Below are 21,814 nucleotides of genomic sequence, written 5' to 3' on the forward strand. Positions count from 1 at the left end.
TAATGAGAAAGCTTCTCATAATTATGAATCGCATGTATCTATATATATATATATGTAGTAATATTCTTCCATAATATTCTGCCCTCTGACCAGATCAGGCTGACCAGATCAGTAGAAAGCTAACATGCTAACATGCCACCAGGCCAATAACATTTGAGATTATTATTCGAATGTTGGTGGAGTTATTCAGCTTAGAACACGGATGTTATAAACATGCAACAGAAAAGTTTTAAATAAATTCAGGTTTAAATCAATTAATTTAAAAAAACAGTTCAATGAAATACAAATCATTCACGAATCGATGAAGGCAGTTTCCATTACTTTGCTTCACTGTTGATGTCGAAAGCTCACAATGCCTCTGTTAGCTCAGCTAGAGAACTAGCAAAGTCCAAACACTGTTTCAACACACACACACACACACACACCAGTTAGCCAAAACCCATAAAACCCACAACTTAAAAGGGAAATGTGGGAGTGAGAGTGAGGAAATCCTGACACTGCCCAAACTTTCCACCCGTAGGACAATACGCTTAAAACAGTGCCACTGAAACAGGCTTCTCCACCATTAGTTAACCATTACAGGATATCGGGCCAATTCGTCCCACTCGACCATCACAAACGGTGTCTCGATTTCAGGAAATTTTAATCATCTTCCCAAATTATCCTGTGGTGTGAATCAGAGGGATAATCTTTACCCTTCCGATCTACTCAGAGCCCACCATGTTTTAAAATTGTAAATATTAAACATGTTCATATTAAATACAGTGTTGACGTCATGGGTAAAAAAAAAACGCTAAGCAATGAGAGCCAAGCTGATTGAAGATCCTAGTAGAATGAATGCATTTATAAATACACACAATGTAAATATATATATATATATATATATATATATATATATATTCATTGTCCTTTTCATTTCTTTTGTTTACACTGCTCAATTCACACAGAGCTACTGCAGTAAATCTATGCCTTGCTGTCACCAGCCACGGTTGGTTTGTTCACAAGAAATGATCAGAGATATCAGATTCTGAGTGACAGAGCTGTTGACCAGGCCGCAGATTCGTGAGCCTGAAAAAGCGTTTTCTTCTGGGAAAATCTTGTAGTATGGAGGTTTTGATGACTGAAGGGTGACAAATAAAAAAAACATCAGTGGAAAAACACGCTAAAACATGGTGTGTGTTTACTGCTGTGAGCCGCCCTGTAAAGCCTAAAATAAATATTCAGCTTATAAATGGATTCTCCAGCAGAGAATTCTGAAGGTCATGTTAAATTTTATTTGGTCTCGTTTCTTCTCTTTCCATTTTCTTAATGTTCCACAGGTTAAAACTCAATACAACAGGCAACAAAACAAAACAATTTATACATACATAAAACATATACTTGTTCTCTCACTTCACTCGCTCTCTCTCTCTCTCTCTCTCACACACACACACATACACACACACTCTTTGAAACACAAAGTCATAGAATGATTAGGCCCAGCCCAGTATGTCAAATCACAAAACACAAAACGAAGGCAAAAACACAAAGCCCAGTGGGAGGGGAAAAAAATAATATATCAAACTTATCCATAAACGTAAGGGAAGTCAACACACAACTTTTTGCGGAATATAATATCACAATAAAGCCTAAAATTAAAAAGAATGAACAAAAGGAGCAAAACAGGGTGTTCTTGAGAAAAAAGGAGCAGACGGCTGACGCCTTGGTCACAGAGAATATTCAGAAAAGTCCAAGATCTAGCTCTTCAAAACATCTGCAGGGTTTAATGTGTCCGTGAAGGTGTCTGAGAGGGCCATCTGAAGTGTTTTGCACCTTCTGAGTCTCATCCCAGAAAAAGGAACGGAGGAAAAAAAGAAAAGAAAAAAAAAGGAGGAAATCATAACCTTTGTGAATCAAGGCACATATACTCAGGCAATATCTGAGCAATTGGTCTGTTACTGATTACACATAGACACAGTTTGATTTGTCCCTTTGCAGCACTCATACTTCATCACATACTCCAGTGAAGTAAAATACAAAATACAATATACAAAGCATCCTGATGAGGAATCTGTCTCCGGCCCTTTCAAATATCTTTAATCCAGTGTCTAAAAGGCCTTAATAAATATATTTAAATCTCTCTTTTAAAAAAAATCTCTGTCACAGGGGAGTTTAGCACAGTACTATGATCCTACAGGCCACAAGCTCTATGTTTTCAGACACAAAGTGCTGGAGTTGATTGTGGTTGGCACTAAACAAAACAGCAACAGCATTAAAGGGGCACTCCTACAGCGGTGCCACAATAGTCATTAGTGATACTTTTCCATGTAAAGACTCTTTCTGATTATGTATCTTGAAGGTAGGCATAACACTTGAAACTCTAGGCCGGACACATGAAGGCAGGCTGATTGATTGTTTTTACCACTAGCTGACAAACATATAGGGTAGCTAATGCTATTGCTACAAAGCCACATTTCACATCTACGTTTATTAGCCTCCACATCAGTGCTATATATCGTTGCTGTCGGAAAAAAAAACACGTATCTCCTTGTTTCATTTGAGCACTGCAGCTGTCCTTTACGTTATGTAAAAATGTAATGATGAATGGACCCACAGAAATGACACAAAATTACTTCAAACAGATTTTTTCTACATTAACTTACATTATGAGTTAAAAATGTTTCGCCTTTTCCTGTGAATTTATTTTGGAGATACTTGTTTTCTTTCTGAACAGCGACATAATGTAGATTTCTTTATCACCATGGGGGCGATTCCCAATTATTATTTGACGTATGTGTGTACTGCACACTGAATATTGTAATATATATATATAATAGTGGAATCTGTCAATCCACTGTTGTGAATGTAACCTGTGATGCTGAGGGATGCAACGCTGCACTGTAGAATACTGCATAACATGATATACCAAAAGCTAGTTTTATGTGAGAATGCCCCTTTAAGGCAAAGCATCTGCAAGGAGGTCAGCCTAGCGCTGCTAATTCTAATTCCACAATACAGCCTGGACTAAATGAAGAAATGCCAGATATTCTCACTCACAACGCCCCCCCCCCCATGCAACATGGCTTAGAAGCAGTTTACAACTTGAAGATCAAAAAGTCTTTCTTTGGCACATGGAATGACAACAGTGTCTTCTGAGGATCTTTGCGTAACTATTGGCTACTGACTGGAACTACCACGACCTGCTGACAAGTAAAGGATTGTTTGCCACACATTCATGCATAAAAAGCTCTAAGAAACAACCACTTAACAGCAGAGGACAAGACGGTGCCAATAAATAAGACTGGATATGATGGCTGAGATAAATGTCTACTGGGCGTCAGGTGTGCGCACACCTGTTCAGTCTGACCCGGGGGTCCATCACAAGCATGCGGGAGTTGTTGCCTCGGAAACACACCCCCACATTCAATTTATTTGATTTAAGAACTAATTGTTATCTCCGAAATGAGGCCAGCAGATGGTGACCTTGTAAATTGCCAGCAAAAACGCAGGAGAGATAATGCTAATGTTTCAGATGCCAGACCTAAATGGCAACTTATGCTAATGTTGATGCACAGAGAGCAGTTTTAGCTTCACTGGAGGTTCGCAGACATGGCATTATGATGGAGATAGCATCATCATCAGTTATCTATAACTTTTAAACTGTTCCTGATTCACAACAAGTCCACTCTTTTAAAGGAGGGGGGAATGGTTCTTTAAAAAAATAAGCATAAAACTATTTTCTTTCAGCTCAGTGAACAATTTCACGCCCTGCTGGCTACCATTCACCTTAGCCATGTTAGCTTTTCTAGCTAAACCATTCTTTTAAGGTTCTCTATTCGCAGAATATCAGGCCTCAATTTTGAACTTCAATGTATTTACATGGATCATTAAACCATTAGAAGTTTCTCAGCAATAGCTGAGCTGGATTTTCTGTTTCTGTGTTGGCCCGTTTCTGTCTCCAGCGCTAGACAGTGATTAGCAATGACAGAACAGCGCAATGCCTGAGAGAGCAGGATGGCTAATCGACTCACAAAGCCTACTCACAAATCATCCTGGTTTATCTGCCAGTTAGTGTGTACTAAAAACTGACAATACACCAGGAATCATCCATTTTTTTCCAAAGTTTTTGACAGCACTGATGTCAGCTAGGTGTTTGCATGAAAAAACAACGGTATGTGTAACATTAGCATGAAAACGTAGCCTGTGGCGAATGGTCTGAGGGGTTGAGGTAGGGTTCAATCTGAGCTTGATTTGAACTGAGATGAGTTAATGGATTTCTGAACCGCTGGCCTGGGAAACATTCTTCTGCCTCTGCAGTTCTGAAAATGTGGCAGCAAATTTACTGTGAGAAATGCTAAACTGGAAAATGCTAGACTGAAACGTATTTGGACGCTACTGACAAAACTGCACATTGTCGGGAGGTCTAGCCACAATTATACAGCCTCTTGACATGGCTTTCTCACAAATTGACACTGTCGGTCTCGCACAAGACCACTTTGAACTCTAAAATACTGTTTTCTTTAGTTTCGCTAAATCACCACCCTGTGAAAATAATCGTCAATCTCAGAACGACTGAAGACAAGAAACCAAACTACAAATCTCACAGGCATTCATCTTTGGCATCAAAAAAAGAACAGGCCAGCCACAGTGCTAACACTCACCATGAGGGAGTCAACCCTCATAGATGCTATCGCTAAGCAGTGTAAAACCATGGTTGTTTCAGAGATAGGATTAAGGCTAACTTTGAGGAGGAAATTTGGATGCGCAATGTCTATCTGGAGAGATAGCAGCAGCTTTTGTGAGTGTTGGTTGTTCAGCAGCAAGCAGACAGATTAATCTGAGAGTCAACAACTGAAGAAGAAGGTCAGGGGTAATCTGTACTGTACATCAAGATTCCTAAAGTAGGCAGCATTCCCACTGAAGCCTGTTGCTCATGATTATTATGTATGAGGCTAAGATTAGCAGGCTTCTCCTTGAGAGAAGATTCCTTCAACATAGAATATATGGCAAATATGTCAATATGGCAAAATGTAATATCATAATAGGATTAGGAAATTTTTTAGGATACACGTCACGCTATTTAATTTTTCTGACATCTGTTAAGTTGGAACAGACGAGTTAGTGCCACGTTTTAAAAATACTATCAAAAACTATGAATCCAACTGCTCAAAGGTATTCAACACTTCACACACTGTGCTGCACTACATCAAACAGGGCTAAGCTCTCTTTTTAATCAAGCAGGCAGTTGGAAAGTGAATTTCAAATGCTGACGATATCCACGGTATGCTCAGGAAGGCAGACGGTGACATATTGTGGGGTCACTCATCATGATAACAGTAAATATGGTCATAATGCCAAGCTCAACTTCAACTATTCTGAAGGGAACGAGCTTTTTCTGCCAATGGCTCTATCCATGCTCCACCCTTGAATGCATTGTTTTGTAGTTACTGTTGCAAAGCTGGACAACTTTGTGTTGGCAAAAATGAAACCTAATCAGAAACTGTAGCATACAACTTTGCCAAGTTAGGCAAATGTAGAGCTGTTTTCGAATCTTTGATACCAGATTTAGAAGCCAGACTTCTGCCTACTTGGCACTTTCAAACTGCGCTTCATGTAGTAAACTACTTCATCTATTCCTAATGTTTGTTACTGTGCTCTGCTAACTTGCTAGTTAGCTAGCTAAGGGCTACACAACTAGCAAGAAAGAAGAAAAACAGTGCAACTAAACTAAAGCGCACTGACTTCTCAAAAAAGTGGGGGCATTACAAAGTGTGCTTAGCTAGCTCTTTAACTCACTGATGCTAACCTAACTGAGGGCTACTGAAAAATTAGCTTCTCGTTGTCATCTTTGGTCACCCCAAGACCTCAACCAGGACCCTTTTATTAGGTTTCTTTAACATATTGTATTGAAGTAAGATGTATACTATAAAAAGTTGAGGTCCAACTTAGCAGCCACATGTTTAAAAACGTGATTACATGAAGAAAATGACTATGCTCAATCTATCCTAAAATTTTGAGCTTTTACAAGCTTACACATCAACTGACCTTAATAATACAATCTAAATGTAAATATTATGGCAAAAAATAAGTTGTGCGCTTAAGTTTCTCATTAGGTTGAATGAGACTTTTCTCAAACTTCAGTAAAGTTTGTCCAAACTTGCAGAGAGAACATGGATCAATGTCTGAACGGCGCCCCGCTAATGTCACATTTCCTCTGTACACAGACTCTCTACAGACTTCGACTGCATTCACCTCTCACACTAAGTTAATGCTTACAGCAGGGCTGCTGCTCTAACCCTGTGCTCACAGAATTTCTGCACAGTGAGAGATTCTCGCTTTCTGTGCACTTTGGGAACAGAGGCAATAACACAGCAGTGAAAAAGCCTCCAGGGATGCTTTGATGTTACAGGCCGAATTCTCCCCAGCCTCGGCCGAAGAAGCTGAAATTACTCTCCTTGTTTGAAGAGGGAACCGAGCGGCGATTATATGTTATCATGGCAGACAACCCAGAGGTCACTTCGGGGGAATGAGGCTGAAGTGGAATGTAAGATGTCACTCCAGCAAAAGAAATTCTTATAATAATGCTAACAAAATCTGAACTTATCACTTCAAATGCATGCCCACGAATGGGAAAAACTGTCTGCACTTCTCTATTATGAGCTGTACAGCAAGTTTGCTGTACAATGTTTCGAAAAGGGGGGGAAAAACACTAAATCCTGTTATATCAACCCCTCTCCCCTGTAAGGCTGAGCTCAAGAAGGAATTTCACGGATGAAAAAAAACGACATAGATAAAAGATAAGAATCTTTTTCAGTACAGTACATGCACATTATCGCTATGATCACATAAGAGGGAGGTAGAGGAGACGTCCTACGCATCAAGACCTCCAGTCAGTAGTTTAAAGAAGATTTGGGGCACCATACTTTGTGGCTTAAATTAGAAGAAGCCAGTCTGGCCAAGGTGATCAAGCTACACATGTTTTGCCTTTTCTTTGATTTCTTTGCTGTTAGACATCGAGTTAATTAAAGTTAATTAGTCCCAGGGAAAAACCCGGTGGTGTCTGCTTGTGTTGGAGCTCATGTCACTCTGGCTGAAATCAATTAGCCACAGGTTTCTGGTCAAATCAGAGAGAAAAACGTCTCCGATGTGACTCCTTCCTTCTTTAAAAGAGGATAAACAAATAAACCACTAAAATATAATAATGGGGGCGTTTTCCACTACTTATCTATTCAGGCTCTGCACACAAATGCATTCTGTCATGGCAAACGTTATCAGGTTGGACAAACTTCATAGAACGGTGACAAAAATATTCAACTGACTGAGAAACTGCAGAGATCTTAGTTTAGAGTTTAGATATAGTTGAGTGTCCAATTTAAAATGCTATGCTACTGAGCTGGAGCTTTAGTTGGGCTTTAAGCTTTAATTTAATTTAGCTTTACGTGTATCCTAAGCTTTAATTTAAACTCCCAAACTAACACAAGAAACTGACCCTAACCAGCCCATGGGGACGATTGGATTAATATTTTTGTTGGATGATGAGTTCCGAATCGCTCCAACTCCTCCCAAAGGTATTGGATGGAGCTCCATCACTCCAGAGAACGGACTTAAACTGCGCCAGAGGGGCTTTATACCCCTCTAGCCCATGCTTGGCACTGGGCATGGTGCGCCAGCTCCAGCATCCTATTCCATCGGTCAGTGCTTTTTCTATCATACAAGCTGTATGTGCAACTGAACACCAGTGTTAGCAATGGGTGACCTTAATTTGCCGAATTTATCAATTAGAATGGGCTTCTAGATACTTTTGGACATAAAGCGCATATGTAAAATAACGGCTGAACCCATCTAAACCCAACGCGAGCAGTCGAGTCCCATCAGGTTCGGACAAGCATTTCGGGTTTGGATTACATTGTTGTAGCAAATCGAAACTTTAAAACAACAACTACAAATTTGCCATTGTGCAAACAATGGCACGGCTTGGCTAGACTACAGGAAAAAGTACACTCAATCTATTCTAACATTTGACCGTCCACATGCATACGAAATAAGCATTATTTAAAACTAATAACACTGCCACTCCAAATTTAGATATATTAGGTTGAATGGCATTTGATCAACATTCTATAAAGCTTGTCTGACCTAGCAACAGTTGCTAAGAAGAAGCACATTTTGGGCAGAGGCTGGATGTCAATTTTAGTTACTTTTTGCCCAGTAGAAATGACGCCTGCTGACGTGTTTTAAGAGAATTTGAAACCATTCTCTGGCTAACTGTTACCTTGTTGATGTGCTAATTTAGATTTGGTTACCGGTAAATGTGGAGGGCCTGCAATTTATGCTACAACGCAGCAATGCGCTGTTGGCCTGAGTTTTCCATTCTTTGGCACATGTGCAGAATATTCAGTGAGTCTGATTTGTTCTCCCCTGCAGCATGTTCTTATGTGCGCAGAACAATGCTTTAGCCTTGTACTTGGAATGTTACCTTTCCCTGTACGAAAGAGAAACTATGAAAGGCAATGTGTTTTTCAAGTCTTGTCAAAATAGCATACGTAAGTCAAGAAGCGGACTGGGCTGAAACAAGCTGCTATGGATTTCAAAGGTCCAGCGCAGCAAAGACAACCGTTTAGACAATGAGATTTTGAGGCAGAGACGCAGGCGAACAACAATCTGCTTAATATGAAGTAAAGAAAACCAAATAAACTCATATTAGGGACTTTGCACCACTGTTTTAAAAGAACAGTTCAACCAAAAAATGGAAACACAGCTAATGATGACTAAAACCTAGAAATGCCAGTTAGCAACAAAGCTTTCTCTCTGGCTTTCCTTTCCTGCTCTCGCTCATAGTTAGCATTTTTGCTTGCTGAAGGTAACCAATGGAAAAGGGCATCTGAAAGGAATGCATATTTCAGCTTCTCTGTTTCTGGGATTCACAGGCAATAAAGATTTAAGAAGGGCAAGCTCCCCAGTTTTACAGTGTCACTATGCGAGTAAGGTTGATTCGGTTGTGGAATAATCCTGTCTGAATGCATAATCTGCATCATAAAGATCTGCAAATATCATTAGGTTCTATTGTTTTAAGGGCAACAATGTAAGAACAGAAACATCCACTGCTTGGGGCATTACGTTTTCAAAGTCAACCAAAGCTGTTGTGCATTTATCCTCTTTCCAAAGGAACTCAAAGATCTCCAGAGCACCAAATACTGAGGGCAGCTGCTGCTTGGGTGCCACGCTGTCTTGATTCGAAGTGTATTTGACAGATAAGTGTGGCTTCCACTTCTGAAGTTCAGAATCTGTCGTCTCTGAGTTGTGCCGGCGACCTGAAGGGACTTAGACCCAGAGCCCTCCTGGGGCAAACTTTTTCTTTGGCAACACCTTGGGGCTTGGCGACCCCCGCCCAGCCCAGGTCAATGAGTGGGGAGTCAGCTGGGTTCAGTGGAGCGACCCTGAGAGAAAGGTTGGGGCTGCCGTTAGTGGAGCACGGTGCGGAGCGTGAAGTGGGAAAAGGTGCAGAGAAGGGATCGAAGGGTGAGGGAAGGTCAGAGTTAACAGAGGGGTCAGCCCTGAGGCTGAAAGGGTCACAATCTGGGGATGGAAAAGGATCGCAGTTCGTGAAGGGGTTGGTAGGCGAAGGCTGGTACCCCAGACGTGGACTCGTGGGGCTGCTAGCCGAGAGGTTGTTCCGCGAGTTGCTTTTTTCTGTCACACCGGCAGAAACGAAGCTCCAGGGATCGATCCGGGGCCGGATGGGGGACGGCCGGGGTCGTGGGATGATGTTGACCTCCAGGCGGCGAGTTTTGGGGCTCCAGAGACGAGGGTCCGGGTAAAGAGCGAACGGGGTGGGGGATTTGTCGTCTGCTTCCACCATAGTGTCTTGGCACAAAGGAAGGTCCAACACTGAGTGAAAGGAAGGGAAAAAAAGAGAAAGAGAAAATGGATTTACTTATATGACACTTTGAAAGATAGTTTTCACACTGAAAGCAGGTCGATCAACCTAGACATCATTGGTTTCTGAAGTCTGCTCCTTTGTTTTTATTTTGTAGCTGAAGGTCAAGCTTGTAGCCGAACAATTAATGCAAACTGCATACCTCAAACACTCACACACCTGTGATCCCAAATAGACTTCCTATATCTATAAACATGGACAAAAATACCGACTAAATACAGGCTTCAAGGTGGCTGCTCTTCCTGTTAGCTACGCCACATACTTTTTGTCCATTATACCGTGTCAGAAACCACATAAATAAATCTATTAGAGATTACTTAAAAAGGAATTTCTCAGATGTTTCAAAAGTTCTGCGTAATTATGATGTGAACAAAGTAATAAAGAGTGGTCTGGTGTGCTAGGCTCTGTTTAGAGTCAGTATTGCTCACAGTGGTGGTGACAGGAACCAGACTTCCAAGTTTAATACCTCGAAAAGCTCCCAAATTACAAATACTGTGCTTGAGACTTTGTTTCACGATAGTACTAAGATCATGTTTTGGCCTAAAACCATTCCCAGCACAGAGGTACATGCAGGGCATTGTAATTCAAAATAGTCCCCAGAAGGTTTTTTTTCAGATTTGCTATTATTATTTTACCATTATCAACATTACATATAAAAACATGTCGGTTCACTAGTCGTTTTAGATAACAGTGGCTATATTTGAGCTTCACCAACGTTAACCAGTCCACATGAAACCACCCTGAATAATTTACATCTCATTGTCACAAACTGGTGGGGTACAAGCTTCCACTACTTGTTAGCTACAATAGCCTAATAGCTCCAGTGCAAAACTAAAGAAGCACACTTCAGACGGCTGAAACTTGATTGTTCAGCTGCATTAGGCATGAAGAGAGAATAATCTTGGGATATTTAGTAGAACTATGGCTTAAATCAAGCAACATCACCTCCTTCAAAACATAGCCTGCTTTACCTAGTTGTGAGGAAAGTCCTTGACTGGATCTCCTCCTTCTATCTCCAGTTTGACTCACACCCTCATTTGCTGGCTCTCCATTAGCCTGAGCGATCCACTCGGCGGAGCTGTGCTGGGGGGTCCGGCGACCTGACCTGTCTCTGGGGTTTGGTGGAGGGGGAGTCAGAGGTAAGGGTTTGGTTTCGGGGGGCTTCAATGGGGCATCAAAAAGCCCTCGAGGCAGAGAGTCTGTACTAAACGTGATTAGATCCCCAACAACAGCTGGGTCTGTGGGCAAGTCCTCTACGGCCACCGGAGGGCGCTCTCGCTCCAGCTCCAGAGCAGGGTGGTTAGTCCTGGGGGCTGTTCGTGGAGGGGGTGTTGGTGGGTGCTGGGGCTCTAAATGCCGTCCCAGAGCCACGGAGGCCAGCAGGGCGGCGCCACTGAGCAAAGCCCGGTGAGTGCTTTTAGCATGTGCGGGAATGCTAGAGCGACAGTCAGGGTTTGGGGAACTGCGGTGGGACAAACATCCCTCCTCACTCCCGGAATCCTCTTCTGGAAGAGCCGTCCAGGAAGGCTCCTTAACCAAGCCAGAGCCTAGAATAAGAGAAAGACAGAAAGCACAGTGTAAAATACAGAGTACAAAACAAGGCCGAGGGTTTTATCCTAAAAGGAAAAGCTCAACAAAAAATCTAATTTACACAATTCCCCCATCCCAATTCCCCAATCCCTAATGTAGTCCATCAGGCAAGACGTGTTTGGGTGTCTGAAGTTAGCTTCTTTAGTTTTGCACTGGAGCTATGAGGCTCAATTAAGGCTTCAAGATGTTCTTAGCTTTACTTTTGTCCATGTTTGTAGATAACGGTATGTCTCACATACCACAAAAGGAAGTTCATAAAGGATTACTGAACAACTCAATACAGTCTGATGCAAGAGTGTGATGATTTAGGCGTACAGTTTCAGCAAAAAAATGTCCGTAACTTGTAAGCTACGTTAGCTTTGTAGCTTCAGTACAAAAGTAAAGAAGCAAATTGAATTTATACAGATTTGTCTATGTGGTTTCTGACATGGTATGACAATTTTATCTATAAAAATGGATAAGAGTATATTGCTTGGCTAAAAAAAGTTCTGAAGGCCTGAATTTCATTCATACTTTGTCCATTTTTATGCATAACAGCTTGTCACCGTTGACTACACAAGTACTAAACAATCTTTAGACACTAAACATGTCTTGGCTATTCGACTAGATTTGTGGGGAAAAGGGTAAATTTGATTTAACTGCCTTAGCGATCATTATGTTTCCTTCCTGAAAAGAAGTAGCACGTATCTTGTAGATAAACTTGTAAAAAAGAACAGTCTGTCCATATTCTTCCATATTACAGTAAAAAAGGGAGTCTACCATTCTGGCTTGGTTCTGGTGTAGTGGGTCTGTACTCCTCAAAGTCATCTTTGGAGTCTCCATTCTCATTACTGTCCACCTCCAGCAGCCTCGCCCTCATAGACAGACTGAGAAACACACACCGACACAGGCATCAGTAACACAAAAATCAATAATCAATTATTAGTAGTGTTTATGAGAACTGCACATCTCATGTTTTTTCCAGAGAAATCCTAAGAGAGCTACTAAGCAGAGAGGTTTACAAAAGCTTAATCAGTCTATCAACAACGCAAACAACTTGCTTCTAATTAGTGACAGTGACGATTTTCAGGCTACAGAAATTTATATCACCAGCATCACAGCAAAAACTCATATCTTTGAAATACACTAATAAAATCTGCCAAATTGGCTGGCTCACCATATTTTGGCTGATTTTTATTAGTCTTTTTTTTTTTTTTTACCCAAAGCTCACACTGTGTGGGCTAAAGGAACACATGAAACATTCCAGCACATTTCCAGCATTTTCTGTTAACCAATGTTACAACATAAATAAAATTATTTGCTCTTTAATGAGTCAAACTGGAAAAAAAACTCCTTCTGTTGCTTATTGAAACAACATGAATCAAATAAAGCACTAGTAAGAGGCAACAGGCAATGTAGAGCAATGAGTCATGCATGATTAATCTATGGCATCCTGGTACAGGTAGTAGCAGCATTCATATACAGTGCAAGTGCACTTACCTGCCTCACCTTGTTTACCTCACAAAATTACAGCACATATATTGGGCAAAATGAAAATAATAAATTAACAGATTCCAACTGCGCATCTCTAACAATGCAACAACATTTTAATTTCTATTGGTCCATCTGACATTTGGCACCTTCTTTTAACAAGAAAAAACGCTGATAGAAGCTTTTAATGTGACAGCAATGACATATAAACATGATCATATAACTGCTCAGTGTGTATGTGTACCCGCAATCTTGTGGACTGAGGCGCAGGACTTTGGGGCTCTTGGGGCTTTTAGGGCTTTGGGGGCTCCAGTGGGGGGGCAGTCTGCGCTCTCCATTTGGCTGCTTCAGAGGAAGAGTCTCCAGTGGCCACACGGAGTTCCACTTACTATCACTGGGGCTCACTGCAGGAGGAATAAACAAGATGGAGAGGAACCCAGTTAACCAAAGCATGCTGTAATTTTATATGAACCATTTCTCACTCGTAGCCAGACTCTAAAAATTCATCCATACCACCTTTGCGTGTGTCAGTAGAAGAGGCGATGTTTTATTCTGAGTTTAATTTGATGAAAAGTTATTGTGGTGTGTATAGTCTCGTTTTGTGGACAGAAGAAAGTCAGAACAGCAATGTAATAAATAACGTAACTTTGTGTACTTTAATTATATGATTACTTTTAATTAGCATATCAAAACAACATTGATATCTCTCATGAGGGACTTATACTGGTTAAAATACAGGGTTCACATTAGACTCAAAACCTATTTCAACCACCAGAAGCAAAAGCTGATACTCAATTTATGCTCTTTGACTCCAGTAGAGAGCAGTATAATTACAGCACTGTTGCTGCTTCCACAGTACTCTCAGACATGACACGCAGCACACTCTCAAGATTCAGAAAAACTGCAGAAAGGCTTTACTGCTTAGAGAGCACGAATCAAGGAAAACTGAATCTCCCTTGCCTTTTTTAAAACTAAAAGCATGATGTGTTAACATGGTTAAAGGTTCAAAGCGTACCATTCGCTTCCCAGTTCGTACAGCCCATAAACGCAAACTATGATGCAAAAACAGACAGTTTTCAATTCTGTGATGTTTTGAATTCTGTGATGTCACGAGACCCAACTCCTTTAAATACCTCCACCTATTTAGCCTACAGCAATTTAGCAGTTAAAAGGAGTGTTACAGCTCAGAGTGCTAGCAGTTTGCTAAATTGTTATCAGTTCGGGAGTGGTTCACTGAAATGGAGAACGCCTTTATATCATTCCTGACAAGAGAGCGAAGCACTGCGCTTCGACTGGGCAAACACAGTATTATTAAGTATGTTATGTTTATTTTATTTATATACAGCGTGATTCAAAAGAATCATCCGATTTCAAAGAGCCATATTTTTACAACCGCGAGGCGCCTAAGAACCAATCACTTTCCACCTGAAAGAGGGGGTCACTGCTCTGAGCTCCAACAGCTCAGAGCATTCGTCATTGGTACCAACAGTTCCAAGAAAAAAGGTCACCAGCATCACCAGACCTCACGCCGTGTGACTTTTTTTGTGGGGGTACATTAAGGATTCTGTTTATGTGCCACTCGCAACAACACTGGATGATCTTCGAAATCGCACTGAAAGAGCCGTGAGCACAGTGACACCCGACATGCTCAATCGAGTATAGGATGAATCTGACTATCGCGTTGATGTTGTCCGTACAGCTGGAGGAGGTTCATACTGAGCACTTGTAAAATTACTTCATAAACTTTATGTTCACTTTAACCATTTACAATTTACTGCATTGTTCTGTAATGATTTACAAGTGAAATAAATCAGTAGCAGTAGTAGTAGTAATAATAGACACACTAACGTTGGATGGCACGGAAGCGGGGTCCGATCGAAGGAGACCCCAAATCTGGAGAGTTTCGTCTCTTCTCCAGCCCTGGAGACGCCTGCACTGTGATCTTATGGATGAAATCTAGAAAAAAAAGGCACAAACATAACTTCACTACAATTTACTTAGTCTGTGTTAACTAATGTTATTTATAAGATTTCTATAATCAATATAATAAACAAGCTGTTACTTTTACTCTTTTTGCTTGTATAAAAAGTTTTCATTTTAATAAATGAATCTAGGCCCTACACAATTATTACATATTTGTCTGATCACAGTTATTTGAGAGGATCACAACTATTTTTTCCCCACAGTTGTTAGATTTCACAATCATTTTATGCTGCAACAAGCAAAATGTGAATTGGGTGCAATAAAGGTAAACAAACGTAAGCAGTAACTGCATTCATTGAGACATTAGGGGACTTGTAAAAATGTCAAATATGATGCGCCAACAAATTCAAAGGGCAGTGGTGAGTAATGTTTGTTTATTTGTTAGCTATGTAGCTACTTCCAACATTTTTAGCATATTAACTGTTAATCGCAATTTTCTATATGAAAATGAATCATCACCTAAAATGTCATGACAGCCCTAACTGAAACATATAATCACATAAACTGACTCTATATCATTTTAATACTTTTATGAAAGGTAAAATGTCTGTGATGTTGAAAAAGAGAAATAATGAATGTAGCAAATAAATATGTAGGACAGTAACTACCACGGTTTTCATGCACACACAGGCACAGACGCCCATGACACAGAGTGAATGCTCTACAATGGCAGATCATATTTCACTCCACTAAAGTCGGTTTTAGTGGCAGTTTGTTTAAAACTCATTATTTAAAGGAGAATTCCACTGAATTTTTCAAAAATTCTGCACAACCCCATCATTAAGATGTGAAGCAAAGTCATTCAGAGTGGTTTGATGTGAAATGTGTCATCTCAGAGATATTTTTAGAGTCATTATTGTTCACAATAGGGGTAACATGGACCATCTAAAGGGTAATGACTTTAAAAGCTGCCTCACCGAAAGCTGTTACATTATGAATATACTGCCTGATGCCTGAAACATTACTTTACGAGAGCAAAGAGGGGAGGTACATGTGGAGAGTTACATATAAGGTAGAAAGGTAATATGCAGGACAATATAAAGTAATGTAGTACCCAAAGAAAATGTATTTTTTTCACATTTACTATGATTTTACCACTATCCACATTGCATATAAAAACTCAGAAAACACATGATTTAGATAGTAAATTAAATGTCTACATGCGTGTTGTAGACATTGCCACCCCTGGTTCCTATCACCACCACTCTAAAGAAATCAGTAGGTTTCTCTATAATAAACCATTTCACATCAAAACACATGTTAAGCAGGAATTTTGAAAGATCAGTGGAATTCCTTTTTAATGTAAAGGCTTTTAAATATACTTTTGATATCTAAATTTACTTTAGAAATTAGGGATATACATTCTGACTAATTTCATACTTCTATGTAAAAGAGTTAATGAATAAAAACGGTTAATTGTGGGAAAGAGAAAAATGAGCTTTTTCACCTGACAATAATGTATCATGGTAAAATGGTATGCTAGAGCTAGGAGGGCAAATTTCCCTGTGCTTGAGTAAAAGAGCTAATGCTAACACTAGAGCTAAGTGGCGCAGCAGTCGATGGTGATGACTCGTCATCTTTTATGCACATCTTCAGCGCCTACCCTGTGGCATGCTGATTTTCTCTCCGTTCTTGCCCTTCAGCTTGTGCTTTTTGAAGGTTCCTTTGCGCTTCTTGACGTTGGGTTTCTCCTGGTTCTGGTTGAGGTGGAGGATGAGCAGTGAAAGTTCCCTCTCGAACACATCCTGCTCCCACTGCGCCAGCTGCTGCTCCCGCAGACGCAGGAACTCCTCGTGAGACTTCTGCTCCAGAGCCGCTCGCTTCAGCTCCTCCTCCCGACACCGCAGCTCCTGCACATCACACACACAACTGTGTATTAGATATATTAGATAGAATAAAGATGTCTTTGGAGAAATCATTGGAGCAATGCCACGGAAGAACCACTTTTAAAGCATCTGATTGACAAGTAGGTAAACACAAACCAATCTGAGACAACAGAAGAGACCGACAGCTGATTTAATTGTCTGCAAAGATGCACATTAACTGGGTAACTGGGTGGGTAGGATGGCCCTGCCTGTCCCCCCATCACTCAGCGCAATGCTAGCGCAGGCATCTGTTAGCACACGTAACAGATCTGGCGGTCGGCGCTTTCCTCTGAGCGCGTTCGGCTGTCTAATGACATCTAATGACTGGCTCTTCAGTAGCATTGGGGGCGGGACAAGACCCAAACATTATTCAATCTGAACCAGAACTAGTGCAAGATCAAGTAGAGCAGTCTGAGGAACGGCTGACCGATGAGTGAACTAAACTATATAGAAACTAGCTTTTCCTTCATGGTGGATGACCAAAGACATGCTCAATATTGATTGGTCAGCTGTTGCACTGCCACTCCAGCACTTAACTTTTCAATCTTAAACGTGGCTTAAAAACACTATGTTTGCTCCATAGACAACAATAAGAAAAACATGCCTAAAAAGCTGTCACCTGAATGTCCCCTACATAATTTGTTAATCGCTATCATGATACTGGCTTTTCCAGGGATTATATCACATAAGGCTGCAATATGCAAATGAGCCCTCTGACCGATCACAGTGTTTAACTGCTTGCTGTTAGTGTCCTGACCAAGCACAGTTCCAGATGAGTGTTTCTTTGGGTGTTTTGATGAATCAAGTTATTTACATTTCGGTCAAAATAATGCAGGACAGTCTTTAACCATGTTACAGCAATAACTTTTTAATGAACTGTAAAGTGTCTCAATCACAACATGAAATAATATAATCACAATCCAAGTATTCTGTCCACTAATATACATGCAAACTCACCTTCTCCTTGGCGCGGAGCTCGTCGAACATGTCCTGGATCTCCAGTTTCCAGTCCTCCTGCAGTGAGTGGAAGGAGTCCTGAGGCATCTCCTCCATCACCTGCTGCTCCAGAGCGCACAGCTGAGCCAGGATAGAGGCGAAACTCGGCCTGCGGTGGGGGTCCTGCTCCCAGCACTCTGATACATTTACACACATATAGAGAGAAAACATACAGTTATGTGAGCACATACAGACTGAGTGATGGATAAATGGATGGGTGGGTGGACGGACGGACGGACTGGTGGACAGAAGAAAAAATAAACGGGCAGACTGACGGAGGGACAGGTAGATGGATGGATGGACTGATGGCTAAATGGACAGATATATGGACAGACTGATGGATGGATGGACCAATAGATGAATGGATTTCAAGAGAAAAATGAAAGAGCTCACCTGACATGAGTTGGGCGAATGGCTCAGGGCATGTGGAGGGGATGGGTAAGGTCAGCTTATTGACGGCCACTCCATACGCTACAGCCAGACCATCTATACCTCTGTAAGGAGCCTCACCTGTTAATAACTCCCACAGCAGCACACCGTAACTACAAAGAGAGAGAGATAGAGACAGAGAGAGAGAGAGACAGAGAGAGAGAGAGAGAGAGAGAGAGAGAACAAGTTAGCATGTTTAGTTACGTTCATAAAAGATCTGAGTGTACTATATATTGATTTTTGTGTTACTGTAGCCAAGTAGTACTACAAATCTAACCCTAACCTTAACATAACAGTTTTCAAAACCATACCTGTGGTGAAAACAACACATGCTCAAGTGAAGACTAGCAAAATGTTCTCAGGCAAAACTGTCACGTCTTCTTATCACTTTGACAAGAATTATGAGCATGGGACAGATGCTCAGATTTGACTCACAGTAACTGATATTTGATGAGGTATGTACTGCACTCTGGAAGAGCAGAAAGTTTAGATGACGCTAAGCTGCTGTAATATTTATTAATTTTACTGTATTTATAACCATCCATCCATCCACCCATCATCTAAACCGCTTATCCTTCTGGGTCGCGGTGGGGTGCTGGAGCCTATCCCAGCTGTCATTGGGCGGAAGGCAGGATACACCCTGGACAGGTCGCCAGTCCATCGCAGGGCAGACAGACAGACATACACATTCACACACACTCACTCACAATTTAGCACGTCCAATTGGCCTGACTGCATGTTTTTGGACTGTGGGAGGAAACCGGAGTACCCGGAGGAAACCCACGCAGACACGGGGAGAACATGCAGAACTCCACACAGAAACGACCCTGGTCACCCGGCCGGGAATCGAACCCAGGCCCTTCTTGCTGTGAGGCGACAGCGCTACCCACTGTGCCACCGTGCCGCCTGTATTTATAACCCTACAGCAATAAATGTTATCTTTATCTGTAATACTAATGCAGGTAGACGCAGACATGTACATACAAATTACAACAAAGAGAGAGAAACAGAATAAGAGAGAGAAAAAGACACAGACAGAGAGAGAGAGAAAAAGAGAGAAAGATTGGATGAAGGAGGAGAGAGAGAGATTGGAAGAACGGAAAGAGAGAGATTGGACGGAGGGAAAGAAAATAAGAGAAAGAGTAAGAAAAGAAAGAAAGTAAGAGAGAGAATCAGAGGGAGGGAGTGAGAGATTGGATGGAGGGAAAGAGAATAAGAGAGAGAGAAAAAGAAAAAGTAATAATACAGAGAGAAAGAGAGAAGGGCTATTGGCATCCTCAATCAGATCAAAATGAGGAATCAAGCAACTCTTTAACCGGTAAAAGCAAACTTAGTTTCACTACAGCACACACACACAATGAAGCCAAACAGATGGAGTCACACACACAGACACACACACACACACACACACACACACACACACACACACACACAAACAGCACAAAGACACACGCTGGATGCAGCTGTTTGGTGTCCACAGAAGGAAAAAAAAGCAGAAACCTCTGTGTTTTGGCTGACTTGCACTGACAATTACACCCTGAAAGCCACACAAGAGCATTTCTCCTTTAAAACGCTCTCACTGAGAGAGAGAGATTCGCCCACAGTGGCTTTATATAGACCCTTAATTACAGCATACACACACACACACATACAGACACACACACTCTCACTCTCACTGCACAACACAGCTTTCTCTGCCTGCAGCTTCTAAACACCATAATCTGAGGAATATATAAAGATGCAGTTAAAGTCTTTGAAATAAAAGGGACAGGCTGTTAGTGATTGTGCAGCGGTTCAGTGCTGCAGTAGTCATCGCAGAGGGAACGGAAAGTGTTCTCATTGACTTCCAGAAGTGCTTCAGCACAGATGTGTGAATTTTACAGAGAAAAGCTCAAAGCGGTGGGATTTCATGCTGTGAAACTTTGTGGTTGCACGGCTAACAAATTTCGCTAATAACTTCCAGATACGCTCAGCGGCTTCCGCTTCATTTAAAGCATGCACGAGAAATCAGGGCCACATGCGGTTCGAAAGAGCCAGAAAGTGAAGCCGGCGCTCTGTAACTGAAAACTGTCCAGTCATTATTTAAAAGAACAAATCCACCTGACATTGAGTTCAGAATTCAGTACGGCTGCTACTGTTTTCAGCTGTGCTACAGTGCCAGAATAAGCCGGTCTATCAGAGATTACTTAGCTTAGAGTGGGCACACTGCGTCTTTACCTCCTTGGGGTTCACAGTGCGCGTTTTTGAATGCTGCTTCTGGCTGCCCGTCTCCCCGTTGCTAAGCAACAACGTCATGTTTTAATCAGCTGAGCTGGCTATCATTTGATATGTTCAGAGAGAAAGTTCTATCACTCATATGAAGTATCATTTACAAGCAAAACAAAGCGCTAATGCTGGCAATAACAGTGATATCAGTAATACGCCTTCAGCAGACTAGACTGGACAGTGCATGCGCGAGAAATCAGGACAAATCAAGAACTTGCAAAGTAACAAAAGCAACAGCAAAGTCAAAAGTTCTAGTTCCCCTTAAACAAGACAGCGCAGCGGTATGAAAGCGTCAGAGACGACTACGAATTTGGAGGAGCTGGACCACGCAGCCACTGGAACTGCATTCACTCTATCTTCACATTCACTCTGCGTTCATGTGAATTTTCACATTCAGGATCAACTGGAATTACTAAAAGTAATAAATACATTCTAAGCTCATTTTGTCTACTCATACAGCTATAACAAAGTGAACTGCTTTTTAAATGGAAAAAAAACTTTCTTTAGGGGGAAATCTGAGCAAATACAAATGCAACTAATCGTAAAGTAATGCGATTAATCATGACCAACTATCTAACTGGTTGACAGCTCTAGTTTTAATTTTGCCAAATTAGTCAAAAAGTAGTGCCACCAGCTTAGAGTGAAACAACTAGTTGCTGTTGCTTAGAAACAGCAGAATGATAACTAACTAACTGCTGTACAATCTCACACTGTGAAGCGACTGCTTTGATGTACTGATCGAATTTAGACAAGTTCATATGCTTTCATTACTTATAGAAAAGAACCGTCTGTTTCCAGACTGACCTCACCCCTCTGATGATATGTGACTGCTATATCAAACGTTTGTGATGCTGAAGGTCTTTTTTGTTGGTGAAGTGATTCAGGCATAAGGACAGCCTGAGTGGTCCGCAGGTACAGTGGGTGTAGAGATGTGTCCTGTGGCACACAAGCTCTATTGTTCTGAGTATGTGTGTGTGGCTGCTGTGTTGAGTTCATGTCTGTGAATATGTGCCTGTCTTTAGCCTCCCACCCTCTCTCAGGCTGAATAAGAGCAGCATTGTTTTACTCACCTGCTACAGGTAACAACAAAGCTGAGTATTTATGTGTTTATGTGTGTGTGAGAGAGAAAGAAGAGAGAGAGATTGTGGGGGCGAACGGCACTTCATTTCTAGAGAGCACTAACTCTTTCATTAGTATCTTTGTCGAGATTTTCGCTTGCATATTACTGTTGCTAAATACTGCTCACAGCTGTGTTTTGAACATCTGGGGGCTCTTAACAACATCCTACTTCAGCCCCCTA

At 41.3% G+C, this 21,814-nt stretch overlaps 1 protein-coding gene across 1 annotated transcript in view; it reads right to left on the reverse strand.

Moving 5' to 3' along the window:
• Window positions 1-1,251: 1,251 nt before the first annotated feature.
• The window catches only part of LOC118816669 (mitogen-activated protein kinase kinase kinase 11), a 53,592-nt gene continuing 33,029 nt past the window's right edge, over window positions 1,252-21,814 (reverse strand). The window contains exons 3-10 of the mRNA XM_036583186.1: window positions 18,214-18,362; window positions 17,782-17,957; window positions 16,563-16,809; window positions 14,825-14,932; window positions 13,221-13,380; window positions 12,266-12,372; window positions 10,888-11,463; window positions 1,252-9,867 (exon numbers count right to left, since the gene is read on the reverse strand). Of these exons, the coding sequence (XP_036439079.1) occupies window positions 9,257-9,867; window positions 10,888-11,463; window positions 12,266-12,372; window positions 13,221-13,380; window positions 14,825-14,932; window positions 16,563-16,809; window positions 17,782-17,957; window positions 18,214-18,362 (2,134 nt within the window). The 3' untranslated portion in view covers window positions 1,252-9,256. The remainder of the gene's footprint in view (window positions 9,868-10,887; window positions 11,464-12,265; window positions 12,373-13,220; window positions 13,381-14,824; window positions 14,933-16,562; window positions 16,810-17,781; window positions 17,958-18,213; window positions 18,363-21,814) is intronic.

Source organism: Colossoma macropomum, unplaced genomic scaffold (genome assembly GCF_904425465.1).
Source record: "Colossoma macropomum unplaced genomic scaffold, Colossoma_macropomum, whole genome shotgun sequence".
Classification (NCBI taxonomy): Eukaryota; Metazoa; Chordata; class Actinopteri; order Characiformes; family Serrasalmidae; genus Colossoma; species Colossoma macropomum.